Source organism: Crocuta crocuta, unplaced genomic scaffold (assembly GCF_008692635.1).
Source record: "Crocuta crocuta isolate KB4526 unplaced genomic scaffold, BGI_CrCroc_1.0 scaffold299, whole genome shotgun sequence".
Taxonomy (NCBI): domain Eukaryota; kingdom Metazoa; phylum Chordata; class Mammalia; order Carnivora; family Hyaenidae; genus Crocuta; species Crocuta crocuta.
Genome location: NW_027532747.1, coordinates 3278939 through 3295249, shown reverse-complemented (window position 1 = coordinate 3295249; position 16311 = coordinate 3278939). Strand labels below are relative to the sequence as shown.

At 50.0% G+C, this 16311-nt stretch overlaps 1 protein-coding gene across 2 annotated transcripts in view; it reads right to left on the bottom strand.

Moving 5' to 3' along the window:
• Positions 1–4082: 4082 nt before the first annotated feature.
• Positions 4083–16311, bottom strand: part of SETD3 (SET domain containing 3, actin N3(tau)-histidine methyltransferase) — a 73262-nt gene continuing 61033 nt past the window's right edge. The window contains exons 9-13 of one of the 2 annotated variants that reach the window (XM_077780906.1): positions 14858–14932; positions 13774–13940; positions 12776–12861; positions 6043–6203; positions 4083–5405 (exon numbers count right to left, since the gene is read on the bottom strand). In XM_077780906.1, coding sequence (XP_077637032.1) covers positions 4974–5405; positions 6043–6203; positions 12776–12861; positions 13774–13940; positions 14858–14932 — 921 coding nt within the window. In that variant the 3' untranslated portion in view covers positions 4083–4973. Of the gene's footprint in view, positions 5406–6042; positions 6204–12775; positions 12862–13773; positions 13941–14857; positions 14933–16311 lie in introns of those variants that run through there. The other variant, XM_077780908.1, reaches the window with a different exon arrangement.

Here is a 16311-nt window from a genome sequence, read left to right as displayed (position 1 = left end):
CCCGGGCTGTGGGGCCCCGAGAGCAGCCACTCTGATGCGTGCTCCGATTAAAGCGGCCCCTCGTCATCCTAAAAGTAGCTTTTCCAGAACCACGTTCTAGGAGGGGAGAGGATGCTCTGAGGTTCAAGCCACAACATGGCCCTCTTCTCCTGCAACACGCTGCAGGGGTCAGGGCACAAGGCAGGGCAGCAGGGGGCAAGGCTGAGATTTCATGCCAGCCCGGCCCCGGGAGGGAGGGGGCGTGCCCTCAGCGGGGCGGCGGGCTCGGCCGTGCCCGGCACTCTCTGTTGCCTGGATCTAAGGATCTGAGTTTTGACGGAGTGCCATACACGCAAGCACATGCACGTGTGCGCGCGTGCACATTTACACAAACTGTACGGACACACGCTCTCACGCAGGTCTGTGGGAGTGGGAGCTGGTAGGTGTGATGACGTTCCAAGCTCCACAAGCCATGCTAAGGACCGCGAACACGGACTTGTCTGCCTTTTTATCTTGTTTCTAAGGGAAACACCAACGGTGGCATTTGTGTTTCAGGACGCTGGTGATCGCTACATTTTTCCACCTAAAGAAGCTTCCTCGGTACAAGGTAGGTCACCCCCCTCCCCGAGTTCTCCTCGCGGGAGCCGGACGCAGTGTTCGGGACTCAGTCTCCCGCAGGACCCTTCTCCAGGAGGCAGGCACTTCTGGCTCTCCGGGCCCCACCCCACTGCCCACAGACGGCGCCCCGAAAGCCCGTCAGAGGCCCATCCTCCCGCACCTCCCTTCCCTCCAGTCAGTCCCACCCCCTCCAATGACACGTGGCGTGGTCCGCCCGGGTTATTGGTTCAAGTGGCCGCCTCACCACCCGGAGGGCAGCAAGGGTTTCATAGGAACCAGAATGACCCACGGAACCTGGCATCGCACCAGGGACACAACTGTCACTTGGTCCAGGTCTGAAGTTGCTCAGTGCACACTCCAAGCCACCTGCCTGCAGAGCTGGGATCATTTTGCTACCCCTGGACCCCAGGAACATTCTCTGCGTACTGAGAGTGGGTAAGAACTAACATTTCCCGAATGCTTAGTGAGCACAGATCCTGTGCGGGAAGCTTGGAAATCGTGATCTCATGTGGCCGGCCCAGAGCCTGGAGAGGTAGGAAGCACAGATGCCCTGCAGGAAGGTACAGAGATGTCCAAGTCCGGTGGCCAAGAGGTCCCAGATCTGTGTTCGGAACATGCACACTTAGCCACCGTGGATGGCCTCCCCGCTCAGCTCTGCAAAGTGATTCATCACATCAGAGCACCCCGGACGCTGAGAATACCCTCTCTACAGCTGTCACCGTGCTGGTGGCCGGCAGCCTGTCCAGGTCCTGAGCAGTGCTTGCGAGTCCTCCCTCCCAGACTGTGGCTGGGTTAGAAAGTGCTCCCTCCCTTGGGGCTCACGGCGGGGGTAGGGGGGGACGTCAGCCTCCTGACCTGCTGGCCAGGCTGGGCCTCTGCGGAGACCTAACTGGGTCCACCCCTCCCTCCTGTGCGCCTGGACATTATGGCCTCTCCCCTGGCAGCCCAGCCTGTGCCCAGGACCAGTGCTGCAGTTGCATTTAAATAACAAATTCGCCAGTGCATCTAAATACAATTCCAGTTCCTCAAATTCAATTTACACCGAGAATTTTAGGAATACATTATGTAAGGTGCTGCGGATTCAAACAGTAGGCTGACCCCTAATGGGGATTCCACTCTACGCTGCCTGAAATTGACATTCAAATTCGAGTGAGCCCCAATCTTGGCTCAGGGCATCGGCTAGACCTGACTGAACACGCTCATTTTGCCAGATCAATAATACGAACATGGCGTAATATATCACATAAAAAGCTTCTTCCCGTCGCCATGGTTACAGCACTTAAAGATCTGGGCTCTCTGAAACTCACCCCCCAATCTAGCCACCACTCCGACTCATTTTCCTTATGGACAGTCTGATTTTAGTTCTAAGCTCAAGACACAGGTACTTTGGTTTTTGTTTGTTTTTGGTACTTTCACTCCAATTAACACGTACATATTAATCACCAAAGAATACAGTAAGTAATGATTTGCAGAAAATTAATTCCCTGTTTTTAAATGAAGTCTTAATTTAGCATAACCCTGTGTACTGTACGGGGAACCAGAGAATATTTTTAATGTCTTACCCTATCAAAAAAAATAAATAAATAAATTTAAAAACATCTCTTAGTGAGCCCAGTCTAGAAACTATTGGGGGAAGTCACCTATCAATTGCCAGTTTGCAGGAAAAACTGGGTAGTTTTTCTAGGCTGGTGAAATCTAATTGCTAAGTGTTTACACAAATAACACACAAAGCTAAGAAACAGAAGCAAAGGCTGGCATTTTTCCAACAACTAGCCTGCACAGCCTCCAATCCAAAAGCATTAAGAAGAAAGTAAACTTTAAAATGATTTGAGAGAAAGGTCTATTTTCATGACAGATGGCAATGAGGGCTCTTCAATGCCAATTCCATCACTTCTTCAATTTTCTGACGCTTGAGATGTGGCTCGGAGAGTCTGTGACCAGCACTGTGTGCAGCGCCGGGATGGGGCAGGAGGGGGACCCGTGTGCGCTGCGGTCCCGCCGCCATCCAGGGCAAGGCCACCCAACCCAGGGCAGAGATGTCGCCCGACAGAGGCCCCTTCCTCCTGCGGAGAGACGCTCTGTCCCTGCGAGTGCCATTTTCATGTCACAAAGGCAAAGACTGTCCTTGATCGGGAGCCTAATTTATAGAATCATTTTTTGGTCCCATAACCTTAACAAATAGACCTGTCAATGGGGATTTAATTGACAGAATAGTCTCCAAATTTTTAAGCAGGGACTTTTTTTTCTTAAATGTTTATTTTTGAGAGAGACAGACAGACAAAGCGTGAGCAGGGGAGGGGCAGAGAGGGAGGGAGACACAGAATCTCAAGTAGACTCCAGGCTCCAAGCTGTCTGCTCAGAGCCGGATGAGGGACTCAAACCTACAAACCATGAGATCAGGACCCAAGCTGAAGTCAGATGCTTCACAGGCTGAGCCCCTCAGGGTCCCCTTTAAGAGGGACTTTTGAGAANCGTGACGACATCCATCTGCAGTGCTGTGAGGACCAGAGCTTGAAGCCCCGCTCCCAACCCAGGGCCCCGTGAGCGCCATCTGGACTCGTATCTTTTCCAGGAAATATTCTGACAACTTTCCCGACCCACACCACTGCTGCACAGCTGAACCGCATGCGATTTTCCAAGGAGGTCCTCGATACTAGACTTTGCTTTCAAACCAACGAGAAAACGTATCTATGGAGAAATTAGTCATTACAGTTCTAACCTTGGGGACATCCCCACCCAGAGTAGAAGATGCTTCGAATACCCCGGTGCTTCTGCCTTTTGGAAACCACCATGTAAGTTTTATAGCCTAGTCATACTTTCGGGAGCGTGCGCCAGATGCAAGGGTAAAGGGGGGAGTTCGCCATCACAGGCAACTTATTCGTAGGCCGGACGGGAGGGCGTAACAACGTAGGCGGCTTCTAGGCATCAGCACTGATCACGGTGGCCGAGCATGGGAAGGACGAAACCTGGCATTCGCACTTAATGACCCCCCGAGCCCTGCACGGCGACGTGTCCTCAGTGCAGAATTAAGCAATTTATCTGCAGAGAGTCTGCTCCAAGGAGAGACACAGAGAACATCTGTAACACTACCTGTGTGCGACAGGGTTTGCAGAGATGGCCGGTCAGTGGTTTACATGGCGTTTTGCCCAAGAACTTAAAAGGCAGGGCCTGAGAGACGGTGTGAACATCTGTAGCTGAGGATGACAGGTGACCTGTAGCCCAAGAGCTTCGTCTGGGGACACCAGCCCGAGCCTTCGCCTCCCCCAAAGCTTTAAGCGCTCCTCTGCCCGCGTCAGGGGGTGGCCCCTCGCAAGCTGCTGACCCCAGGCCTACCGCACATCTCTGGGTCCCCCGGACAAGCCGGGCGCCCAGCACCCAGCACCAGGCAGGTTCCAAACGGCTCCGTGGGCAAGCAAGCGTGGCGGTTTGCATCGGAGCTCCGTGCGAAGGGCCTGTCCCGCTCGAAGAAAAGGAGGAGACAAAAGTATTAATCGCATTTTCCTTTTAATAAGGCTTTTTACTCAAAAGTGTAGCTTTGAAAATCTCTAGCTTGTGAAAACCAGAAGAGCCGGGAAGCCGCCTCGCTGCGCGCGGCCCCACAGGGCTGAGGCCCCGCTGCCACAGCCGCAGACCCTCCGGGACCGATGCAGGAAATCAAACGCACCACTTTAAAATCAGAGCCAACATGTAAAATGAGGAGGAGGATGCATATCCTACTGTGATTCAAGGAGAAAGGGCAAGTTCTTAATAACAGTAAAACCAAACACAAAAGGTAAACAAATCTTTAGAAATCACTAGGGCTGTGTGTGTATTTATATAATTAGGATTATCATCAACATTTAAAACTATTAAAAATAAGGTTGCCACCTTAACTTTTCTTTCAGTACCGGGGTGTTATTTTAGGGGAAAAAAAAAAACAAACCAAAAAGGTGTCGCCCAGACCCTCGAGTTGCCAAACCCCAAGCACGTCTGTCCCCCCGCCCCCTCGGCAGGGGGCAGAGAGGCCACCACTGCGGCAGCGTCAGGGTGCCGGGCGCACCAGGGCACAGCGGAGGTCACACCTGCACCCCTCCCCGGGAAGACAGCCCGTGCGCCCGCAGTGGGTCCACAGGACGCCCCCCAGCACCTCTTCCCCCTCTGCCGTTGCCGAGGCCCGACAGCCTGTTTTGCCTGGAAGCAAGATGGCAATCTTAATCAAAAAGGGAAGCTAGATTTTTTTTAAATAACTTAAAAAAAAATCATTTTTATATAAAGCAGCAAAAACACATTTTCCTCTCTGCAGAAAGAGAACGTGGACAGGGCAGCGCGGCGATGCAAATGGACGGTCCACAGACTTCTGCTCAGCCGGCCGGGGCGCAGACGGCACCTGCGTGGGGCTACTGCTCCTGGGCGCCCTCCGCGCTGTCTGAGGAAGATTCTTTGGTGCCTTCCGTTGCTCTTCTGCTTTCCTCCCCATTTAAATTCTCCTTCTCCGACCCGGTCCCGTTGGGGATAGAGTTCTCGCCGTTCAGGAGCCCGTTCTCCACGGCCTTCGCCCGGCCCACAGCCTCGGCCAGGGTGAGGGCCTCCTGCGCGCCCGCCTCCTCCTCCAGGCTCCGCAAGGCCAAGGGCAGCCTGGCGCCCGGTGCGCCGCTCTCCTCACACCGGGGCAGCGGGGCCCCCGCCTCCATCTGCTTGCGGTAGTACTTCCGATTGGCGGCCGCACTCTTCACCGCTTTTTCCAGAATCTCTTTTTCCCCTAAGCGCAGCTTGATGGCCATTGTGGCACGCACGGAGAGGCTGTGGCTCTTCAGGAAGGCCCTGTCCTCCTGGCCAACGAAAGAGAGCAGCATTAATTCTGAGGAGGCTCAATCGGCCAAGGCGCCGGGACAGCAGGCAGATCAGCTGCTGCCAGGGATGGGGGCATGAGGGAGGTGTCAGGGGTGACAGAAGGTTCTAGAACTTGACTGTGGAGGTGGCTGCGGGACTTGGGGGCTTCTAGAAGTGTGGATTGAATTGTGTTTACATTCCACCCGGTAAGATGACCCTAAGATGAAAACGGTGAGCCTCAGTCAGATGTGCTCCACCACATCGGACAGAGAACTCTGCTGATTTTAAAAAGTGTTGCCTGTCCTGTGCACGGACGGCCCAGGGCTCGGCACCTGGCTGGACGAACGTGAAGTCAGTGATGCGAAGGTTAGCTTTAAAAGCCCAAATGAAAACTCAGAATTACAGGAAAGTGTTGAAAAATTTTTCAACTTTGTCTTCTCATCAACAGTACCTCAGTGTGATTCTTTTGGTAAGTACACATACAGTAAACAGAAAAGTCTCAGTAAGCTGAATGACAAAGATCAGATCGCCAATGATTTTGCTACAGAAAGTCATTTACATTTAGGAAGGAATCTCTTCTCAGAAATCCTTAACAACGTGACAAAGCTCGGATCCTCGTCTATGCAATCTAATTACCTCAATGGTGGTCTTGTAGGTTTTTAAAAGAAGCGAGGCCCGATCTTCAAGAAATGTCCACAGTTTGACCTCATTGTCCCAGCTGACAGGATACTCGGAATTACCCAAGGTGAAGACCCTGTCGATGGCATTCTCTCCCAGCAAATGTTCTTTCAGTTCTTCTGCAAGAAACACAAGCAGCCATCTGTTAGGGAGGAAGCAGCACGGCTTCTCCACTTCTCACTTAACAAGCAGCCCACCTTGGAAAATCTCTTCCCCCACGACACGGTCCCCCTGTGGCTGAAGGCTCTCCCTGATGGAGGGCCCAGGCCGTTCTAGGCTCCCCAGAGAGAGTCAGGGCTAGGTTCGGGTGGGGTGGGAGGGTCCGCCTGATCCGGACCTCCCCGCCCCCCAAGCCTGGGCACGGCACTCCATCGCTAGCTTTTAGGAGGGACACAGAGAGCCTTTACATAGTTTCATGAGACACACTTTTAAGGACAAACCCTTGGGAAACGGCCCTTATGCGGACGATACCCTCCTGGCAAAGCTCGGTCGCACTGATGGGGTCACAACGACATTTAGGGGAACAATGTAAATAGCAAAACCGAGGTAAACAGGACAACAGTCCAGTGACCCTTCTCCATGTCGGTCAGATTGGCACCCACGCCAGTAGCTGACCTGACAACGCTCTTTCCCTCCTAGCACACAAGCCCCAAGCTGAAAGAAAGGAGGAAGTGGACCGTACAAACCTTAGTGAATGAAAAATGTGCCTAGATCCCTCACTTGTCAGGAATTTAAATAGAAAGTACAAATAAACACAAGTGAACATCTCAATTACCTTCAAATATATTTAAGAAGAGGGAAGAATTCAGCAACTGCTCTGAGCATTTCATCTCCTGGCACATTATCTTCAAAAGACCCAAACATGCCGATCCTATTCATGCTCGAGAAATATCCCCGCACTTCTTATGTAATTATGAGACAGTATCTCTTTCAGAGCAAAATGCCCCACAGCTGTCACTATTTACAATTCAAATTGAAGAACTTCTGCTGCCAGCAAACCAAACTTTTATTAGTATTAGTTAGAGGAATTCAAAGGATAATATATCAATTGTCTTGACATGACAAATTGTCTTTCTGTGACTAAAGAGAAACTACAGAGAATCATCGGGCCTAAAATGATTCAAGAAGTTTGTTTTTTTAAAAGAAAATAGAAGTTAATCTAACATTCAAAGAAGAAATTTATAAAGTTGCATTTGTTAGCAGAAGAACATGAAAAAATTCAGATTTTTCGATTTCAGATGCTTCAGTTTATATTCTTTGGGGCAAGCGCTGACCATTTACAACACGCGTCCCTGGGGGTCGAGGTTCCTTTCTAGAAGCTTCCCAGCGCTCGAGTCACTGGTTCTGAGTTCTTCCTCAACCCCACGTTCTGCCCTCGGCCTGGCAGGCTGAGGGGCAGAAGCAGAGCCTTCTCCCTCTGCTTTTAGCAGGGAAACTGGAGGCTGCTGGAGACAGGACCCACATGAGGGACTTAGGGCAGCATCACCGTGCGACCAGAGGCTTCCGAGTAGGTCCCTCCCCTGCTTCCGTGCAGCTAACAAAGCTCCGACAGAGCCTCTGTGTGCCCACCCCGCCCCAGGAGTGCACGTTAGGTCACCCCTGACAGTGACCGGTGGCCTCAGCCTGGCTCCGTGTCAACTGCGGGTTGCTCCAGACCCCTGGACGACTAGCACCTCTTCCACGGACTGTGTCCTCTGCAAACCAGCGGGAGCCGGCGGGACGCCCGGGGCACAGGCCCTGCCGTGGGCGCAGCCGGTCCCCACTCGGGCCTTCACTGCCAGCTCAGGACCCCGTCACTCATCCCCTTCCAACCAGAGCTTCCATGTCAGTCCAGCGCGATGAGAATGAACAGAATGTCTGCCCATGTGCGGCGTGGCACCTGGCATACAGCAGGTGCTCACAAGTTACACGGACCAGCATCGCTGCCATTTCTCTTAGTTATCAATCTCTTTGGGATATGAACTGTGGCCCTGAACGTTATCCCTCATAGTGTACACGGGACAGGCCCACGGGAAGCCTTCAGTCGTGTTCCCTAAGCTGACTGAGGAGAGGAGCCACCACCAGAGGTGCTGGAAGCCCGAGAGGCAGGCGGCCTGTAGTAACACGGCCGCTTCTGAGGGACAAGTGCCATCTCCCCCCACCTCGGGTTCTGTGGCTGGAGGTCGAAATCACCTGTTTGGGACCTGGGGGACTTCTACGTCTGTCCTGACATCAAAGCCTGGACCGGGCATCCAGTGAAGAGGGGGCGCCGAGGACAGCAGGGCGCAGCCGACTCCTCACCACGGGCCACAGTTCACCCCTGCAGACCACACTGCCCTCTCCCTACGCCTGGGCAGCTGCCGTCAGAGGAAGCCTTACCTGTCCACTGAGTCAGGGGCTACCTCACTCACTCCTTCCTACCCACTCCATTCTGCACAGGATTTGAGGTCGTTTACAACAGCAAACACACACACACACACACACACACACACACAAGTGAAACTTCAGGGAAGGAAATAATAAAGAGGAGAACAAAAATAAATGATATAGAAACTAAAAAACAAAGAACAGATCAATGAAACCAGAAGCTGGTTGTTTGAAAAAACAAATAAAATTGATCAGCCACTAGCCAGACTTAACTAAAATAAAAGGAGCCAAGTAAGTGAAATCACAAATAAGAGAGAAAAAGTAACAAGCCAACACCTTAAGAGAAATACAATCTTAAGAGACTATTATGAAAAGCCATATGCCAACAAATTGGACAATTTGAAAGAAACGGATAAATTCCTAGAAACATATAAATGAGCGAAACTAAAACAGAGAGAAATAGAAAACTTGAACAGACTCGTAACCAGCAAAGAAACTGAATCCGTCATCAAAAGTCTCACAACAAACAAGAGTCCAGGGCCAGATGGCTTCCCAGGCGAATTCTACCGAACATGTAATGAAGAGTTAATACCTGTTCTTCTCAAACTATTCAAAAAATACAGTAAGAAGGAAAACTTCCAAATTCATTCTATGAGGCAGTACTGATACCAAAACCAGATAAAGACACCACACAAAAAAGAGAACTAGAGGCCAATGTCCCCAATGAACTGGATGCAAAAATTCTTCATAAAATACTAGCAAACCGAACCCAACAATGCTCTAAAAGAATCATTCACGGCGATCAAGCAAGCGGGTCTTATTCCTGGGCCGCAGGGGCAGATCCCTATTTGCAAATCCATCAACGTGAGGTACCACAGTAACAGAAGAAAGGAGAAGAACCACATGATCCTCTCAACATATGCAGAAAAAACACTGACAAAGTGCAACGTCCATTCATGATTAAAAAAAAAAAAAACCCTCAACAAAGTAGGTTTAGAGGAACACAATAAAGTCCATATATGAAAAACCCACAGCCAATGTTATCCTCAATGGGGAAAAACTGAGATCTTTTCCTCTGCAGTCAGGGAAGATGACAGGGGTGTCCACTCTTGCCACTGCTATTTCACAGAGGATAGAAGGGCCAGCCTCAGCAATCAGACAACAAATAGAAATAAAAGGCATCCAAATCAGCAAAGAAGTAAAACAAAATTTCATTACTTTCAGACGACATGATACTATATATAGAAAAACCGAAAGACTCCACTAAAAAACTATTCGAACAGATACACGAATTCAGTTATGTTGCAGGATCCAAAATCAACATACAGAAATGGGATGGCTTTCGAGATGCCAATAATGAAGCAGCACAGTGAGAAATTGAGGGATCCATCCTATTTACAGATACAGCAAAAACAATAAGACACTCAGGAATAAACCTAACCAAAGAGGTGAAAGGCCTGTACTCTGAAAACTAAAACACTGATGAAAGAAACTGAAAATGACACAAAGAAGTGGAAAAACATTCCATGCTCATGGAATGAAAGATTAAATATCGTTAAAATGTCCATCTTACCCAAAGCCATCCACACATTTAACACATCCCTATCAAAATACCAACAGCATTTTTTAACAGAACTAGAACAATCCTACATCTTGTACGAAACACAAAAGACCCCAAATAGCCAAAGTAATCTTGAAAAAGAAAAACAAAGCTGTAAGCATCACAATTCTGGACTTTAAGTTATATTACAAAGCTGTAGTGATCAAAACAGTACGGTTCTCGGACAAATATAGACACATGGATCCACGGAACAGAAAACCCAGAAATGAATCCACAACTATATGGTCAATTAGTCTTTGACAAAGCAGGAAAGAATATCCAATGGGAAAAAGACAGTCTCTTCAACCAATGGTGTTGGGAAAACTGGACAGCAACATGCCAAAGAATCAATTTGGACCACTTTGTTACACCACACACACACAATAGATTCAAAATGGATGAAAGACCTAACTCGGACACCTGAATCTGAGCGAACCCAGGTAGTAACCTCTTTGACATTGACCATGGCAACTTCTTACTAGATACGTCTGAGGCCAGGGAAATAAAAGCAAAGATAAACTATTGAGACTTCATAAAAATAAAAAGCTTCTGGGGGGCGCTTGGGTGGCTCAGTTGGTTAAGCATCCAACTTAAGCTCAGGTCATGATCTCACAGTTCGTGGGTTTGAGCCCCGCGTCGGGCTCTGTGCTGACTGCCAGCTCAGAGCCTGGAGCCTGTTTCAGATTTTGTATCTCCCTCTCTCTCTGATCCTCCCCTGCTCATGCTTTCTCTCTCTCTCTCAGAAATAAATAAAACATTAAAAAATATGTAAAAATAAAAAGCTTCTGGACAGCAAAGGAAATAACAAAACTAAAAAGCAACCTACGGGATGGGGGAAGGTGTTTGCAAACAACGTATCTGATAAAGGTCAGTATCCAAAATATACAAAGAACTTAAAAAAACACAACACCCCAAAAGTGAAGGATCTAATTAAAAAAAAATGGGTAGAGGACATGAACAGACATTTCTCCAAAGGAGACATCCAGATGACCAACAAACACGTGTAAAGTTCTTCAATATCACTCATCATTGGGGAAATAAATATCAAAACTACAAGAAGATATCACCTCACAGTTGTCAGAATGGCTAAAATCAACAACACAGGAAACAGCAGGTGTCAGTGAGGCTTCAGGGAAAGGGGAATTCTCATGCACTGTTGGTGGGAATGCACACTGGTACAGCCACTCTGGAGACCAGTAGAGAGGTTCCTCAAGAAAGGAAAAATAGAAGCACCGTATGATCCAGCAATCGCACTGCTAGGTAGTTACCCAAAGAATACAAAAGTACAGGGGCGCCTGGATAGCTCAGTCAGCTAACCGTCCAATTCTTGATTTTGGCTCAGGCCATGGTCTCACAGTCAGTTGTGAGTTCAAGCCCCATGTCGGGCTCTGCACTGTGCATGGAGCCTGCTTAGGATTCTCTCTCTCCCTCTCTTTCTGCCCCTCTCCCGTGCGCGTGTATGCGCGCACGCACGCACACACACACACACACACACACACTCTCTCTCTCTCTCTCTCTCAAAAATAAACAAACATTAAAAAAATTAAAAAAAAAAAGAATCCATAGGGATACATGCACACCGATGTTTACAGCAGCACTATCAACAACAGGCAAATTATGGAAACAGCCCAAGAGCCCATCGACCAATGAATGGATAAAGATGTGGTGCATATATATAACAGGATATTACTTGGCTATAAGAAAGAACGAAGTCCTGGCATTTGCAATGTGGATGGAACATGAATGTATTACGCTAAGTGAAATAAGTCAGTCAGAGAAAGACAAATACCCTATGATCTCACTCATATGTGGAATTTAACAATACAAAGGGGGGAAAGTGTGTGGGGGCCCCAGAAAACAGATTCTTAAAGAAACAAACACAGTTGCTGGAGGAGGAGGTGGGTTGGGGGAGGGGCAAAAGAAAAGGGGGGGTGGGCACTGAGGAGGGCACTTGCTGGCATGAGCACTAGGTGTTGTATGTAAGTAATGAATCACTAAATTCTACTCCTGAAACTAGTATTAAACTGCTGGTTAACTAATTGGAATTTAAAAACAAAAACAGAGCAAAAGCAAAGCCCTGGGACCACGGGATTGGGCGTATTGAGTGGGGGGTACGTTTTCACATAAAACACAAAAACGCAAGCGCAGTCAGTCAGGATAAGAAACGCCAAATGTCTTCTCGGAAGCAAACATACGAGTAGATGCTGAATACATACATGTAACTCTTTCTGTGCCTGAAGTCAGAGGCTGTGGACCGGAATGTTGAGTCGGTCCGCAGCGTTCATGTAACAGGAGCCCTGACGTTACAAAGCCTTCCAGCAAATTCAGATCTGGAAGGAAGAGTCGGCGGGCCGCGAGGGCCACGCTGACCACATGACCTCAGAGGGCCTCCCAGGGCCGTACGCTGGGCAGGGAATACGGCTGTCTGGGGAATGAGCCCATCAAACAGCCCCCTCCACACACACAGAATTCTGATGTAGTCAGACGATCCCAGATGCTTTTTCTTCCAATGCCAGGAGAGAATTAGTTGTTTATTACAAATGAATATTGACAACACATCAAGGACTTAATAAAACATTTCCAGGGTAAAACCGATCAACTTCTTTCTCCGATATTGCCATCTCCCCTCCCCCGAGAAAGTGCTCTAGTTATAAACAATTTTATCTTGAATCTGAATCACTACGCTTTACACTTTATGCATTTTTTAAAAAGTCAACATTTTTTTTTTCTCCTGAAATGATTTACCTTCAGTCATGCAGAATACGCGGAGGAAAGCCAGGAGCTGGGCAGAGACGGGCGGCTCGGTGAAATGCAGCGCAAACACACTGGAACTGACAAAGGCAGAAGCATTAGTCGCCCTGCCTGGGCGCCTGCTCTCAGCCCGTGAGAGCCCTTCACGCTATACCCATCACGCTACACTCTTCCAGGTCAGCCGCCCTCGGGGGCGCTGATGGCCTTCAGGGGGCGCCGACCTGCATGACTCATCCCGACCCCTCCCCTGAATTGGCGAAAATACTGCTCTCTGTGTCTGCAAAAGTGCAGAAGAAGGTAGGGCTTCTCTCTCGGGGGCCGGCGGCCACCGCCCCTGCCAGCTATCGGCAGTTTCTAACGGCCTTAGTCTCAGGGTGCAGATGACAACGAAGAGAAGTAAGTGTGCCCACGGTTCTTAAAAAATGTTAACAATAATTTATGTTGAGTTCACATTTTAATCATTAATCAAATATTGACAAGTTCAATAAAAAAAGGTCTGGAAAATCCATTTTCATTAAGAATGGTTCCTCCAGTCCCAGGAGAACTAATAAATCATAATTCTCATCTTCTTTATCATTTTGCACCTCAAATGCAAGAAAATCTTCAAGAATTTAACCGGAAATTCTTGAAATCACTGGGGAGCATGACTTCATTACAGAAACTAATGGTGGCAAAGAATTAAATGAAACAAATTGATCTGGGTCATTAACCTTTTCAAGGTGAGACACACTAATGACCCACAGTATTTATTTAACTTAATGAGGAGCTCAGGCCGTGTCCCCGGGAGCGGGCTGCGAGGGCTCCCAACGACACTGACGATCATCTGAAGATGCCGGCAAGTCTCCCTGAGCCTCGGTTTAAGCCGCTGTGCAGTGGGGTGAAGACATGAAGACTAACCGCGCCGGAGGGGTTTTACTAACATGTCAACTAAACACACACAAGTGCAAGCGGCTCCAGGAGCGCAGGGGGGAGCCGGGCGGCTCGGTACGTACGTGGGGATGCCGGCACGGGCCAGGACCTCGGCCTTCATGGCGTACAGCCGGTCACTCTTACTCACTCCCAGCTTTATTTTCACTCTGTCGTGTGAATTATTGTCAAAGAAAAAACCACTGTGGATCACAAACTCTGCATTTGACCGAGTGCCATAAAAAATGTAAATCTGAGATGCAGTAAAGAAAAAAATAAAGGGACATAAAAGAAATTTAACATCATTCTCAATACAGAGCAGGGCAAAGGATTGGTTCTCACACGTTTAACAGGGCTTCACACACACACACACACACACACACACACACACACACACACACACAGCCCTCACATGAGCACACGCCTCTCCCACGGCCCCAGCCCAGCGTGCAGGTCCCCGGTCTCCAACCCGGTGGAGACGGGCCAGGAAGGGCGTCGACTCCCGCCACTGTGTGCGCCTGCCTGGCTCACAGACAGGCCCCGGGACGGAGAGACCAGCACTTGACAGTGCGCCACGGTCCCCCCTCCTTCCACCACAAGAGTCTCTTCTGGAACAAGAGTTTTGGGCTCATTTCCAGCTCCTGGGGCGATTCTGCACCTGGCAGAGGGGGTCTAACTCTTCTGCGGGAAGGGCCCATCGGTGCTTTGTTAGACTAATACTGTTCATTTTGTCTCGGCTGGGACATCAAGGGTCAACGCCAGTTCTGCCTTTTGGGGTTAACTGCTTGGTCATGACACCGAGGGGTGGAAAGCAGGTATTCAGAGATGCGTACTGTCAAACTTACTGAAAGGCTTACCCTGCGCCCCATCCAAATTATGAGACAAAATCTGCAGGTTAAAGTGGAAAGATCTACGGTGCCCAATTCCCTGGGTTTCGCCACTTAAATAAATTACAAATATCAGGTCAACTGTGCAAACAGATGCATTTAACTCTTTGGACATTTAACTCCGTGGACCCAAAGCACAGCACGCTTCTTAAGGCTTTTGGCCTGAGATGTACTCCCCAGAAAGTCCTGCATACCAGTCCCTAATCTGCCCCCTTTACAAGGTAGCAGCGCTGCCGCCCGCGGCCCCGCGCCCGCCCCCGGCCAGTGCGCCAGCGCGGCCCACCTGCTCTCCGGCCCGGAAGTCCTGCAGGGCCACACACTCACACCGGTCGTCCTCCAGGTTGTAGCCGGTGGTGATCTAGGCGGGACGGAGGGGCGACCGTGAGCGCGAGGGCTGGGCCCCCACGGCTCTGGTCTGGCAGTCAGGGGGTAAGACAGCCGGAGGGGCCGAGGGGCGCCCGCTGCACGCGCTACAAAACTGACAAAGAACTGCTTGGTTATTCTAATTAGTTCTATTTACACGGGAAGTTCTCACACAGGATTCCGCACCTGAGGTGAGGGACCACACAGCGCCCTGAGCGTCCCTTACTGGCCTCAGCAGGCACCCCCATTTAGCCCAAAGCGGGCCCCGCGGACGGAAGCAGGGTCTCCTGGAGAATGCGAGCTGACGCCAAATACCGGTTCTCCCCCTACCCCGCCACCGGCCACTAAGAGTCTGAAGTGTTTCTTCCATCGGGTAAACAATCGGGGAAAAGGAAAAGCCTGTTTCTAAACTATGTACGTATTTTACTCTGAAATTAGCAAAATTAAGACTTTCACATAAGCAGGGGCGCCTGGGGGGCTCAGTTGGTTAAGCGTCCGACTTTCGCTCAGGTCATGATCTCGCGGTTCGTGGGTTCGAGCCCCGCGTGGGGCTCTGTGCTGACTGCCAGCTCAGAGCCTGGAGCCTGTTTCAGTCTGTGACTCCCTCTCTCTCTGACCCTCCCCTGTTCACGCTGTCTCTCTCTCCTAGAAATAAATAAAACATTAAAAAAAAAAAAAAAAGACTTTCACATAAGCAAAGGGAAAATAAAATAAGTAGCTGTGGTCTACCTTTCTGCTGAGCACTGCATGGTAAGCATCTCTAAGGGCATTACAGGTAAGCACCCCAAACCCGCTCCCTAAGCCAGAAACCCACATCTCCCCTGGCGTGTCCTGTCCTGGGGGCCCAGGCCACTCACATCCTGGCACACAGGCCACGAAGATGCTCCTGGTGCCCTGTGGGCCAGCACTGGAGCTCCTGAATTAGCCTCGGGTCCTCGCCTTCCTCATCGCTCCCTGGAAGGGCCGAGGTCCTTACAGTCGGCAGCTGTGGCTTCAAGTCCCAGCCCTGTCCCTCCCCATCCCCAGTGATACTACAGTGCTGACCTCCTGTCTAAAACCTTCTGGTGGCCCTCCTCCCCACCTACGGGCAGAAATCCAAATTCTCAACCGGGGCCCCCTCGGGCTTCCTGACCTGCTCCTGACCTGCCACACCCAGCCACCACGCCAGCTCCTGCGTGTCTGCAACTACCTTTTGCTCCTGTTTTGCCTGAGCCCTGGCTTCTTNGTAGCTCCCGCCTCACCCGTGTCCCCAGAGCTAAGCACCCTGTACCCCCCGTACCTAGCACCTGACGCTGTCTCTGACAGGGCTGACTTGGTGCCTGAGCCACCGGGATAAGGAACAGGGGCCCCAATTTATATGAAAAGCTCCTTATC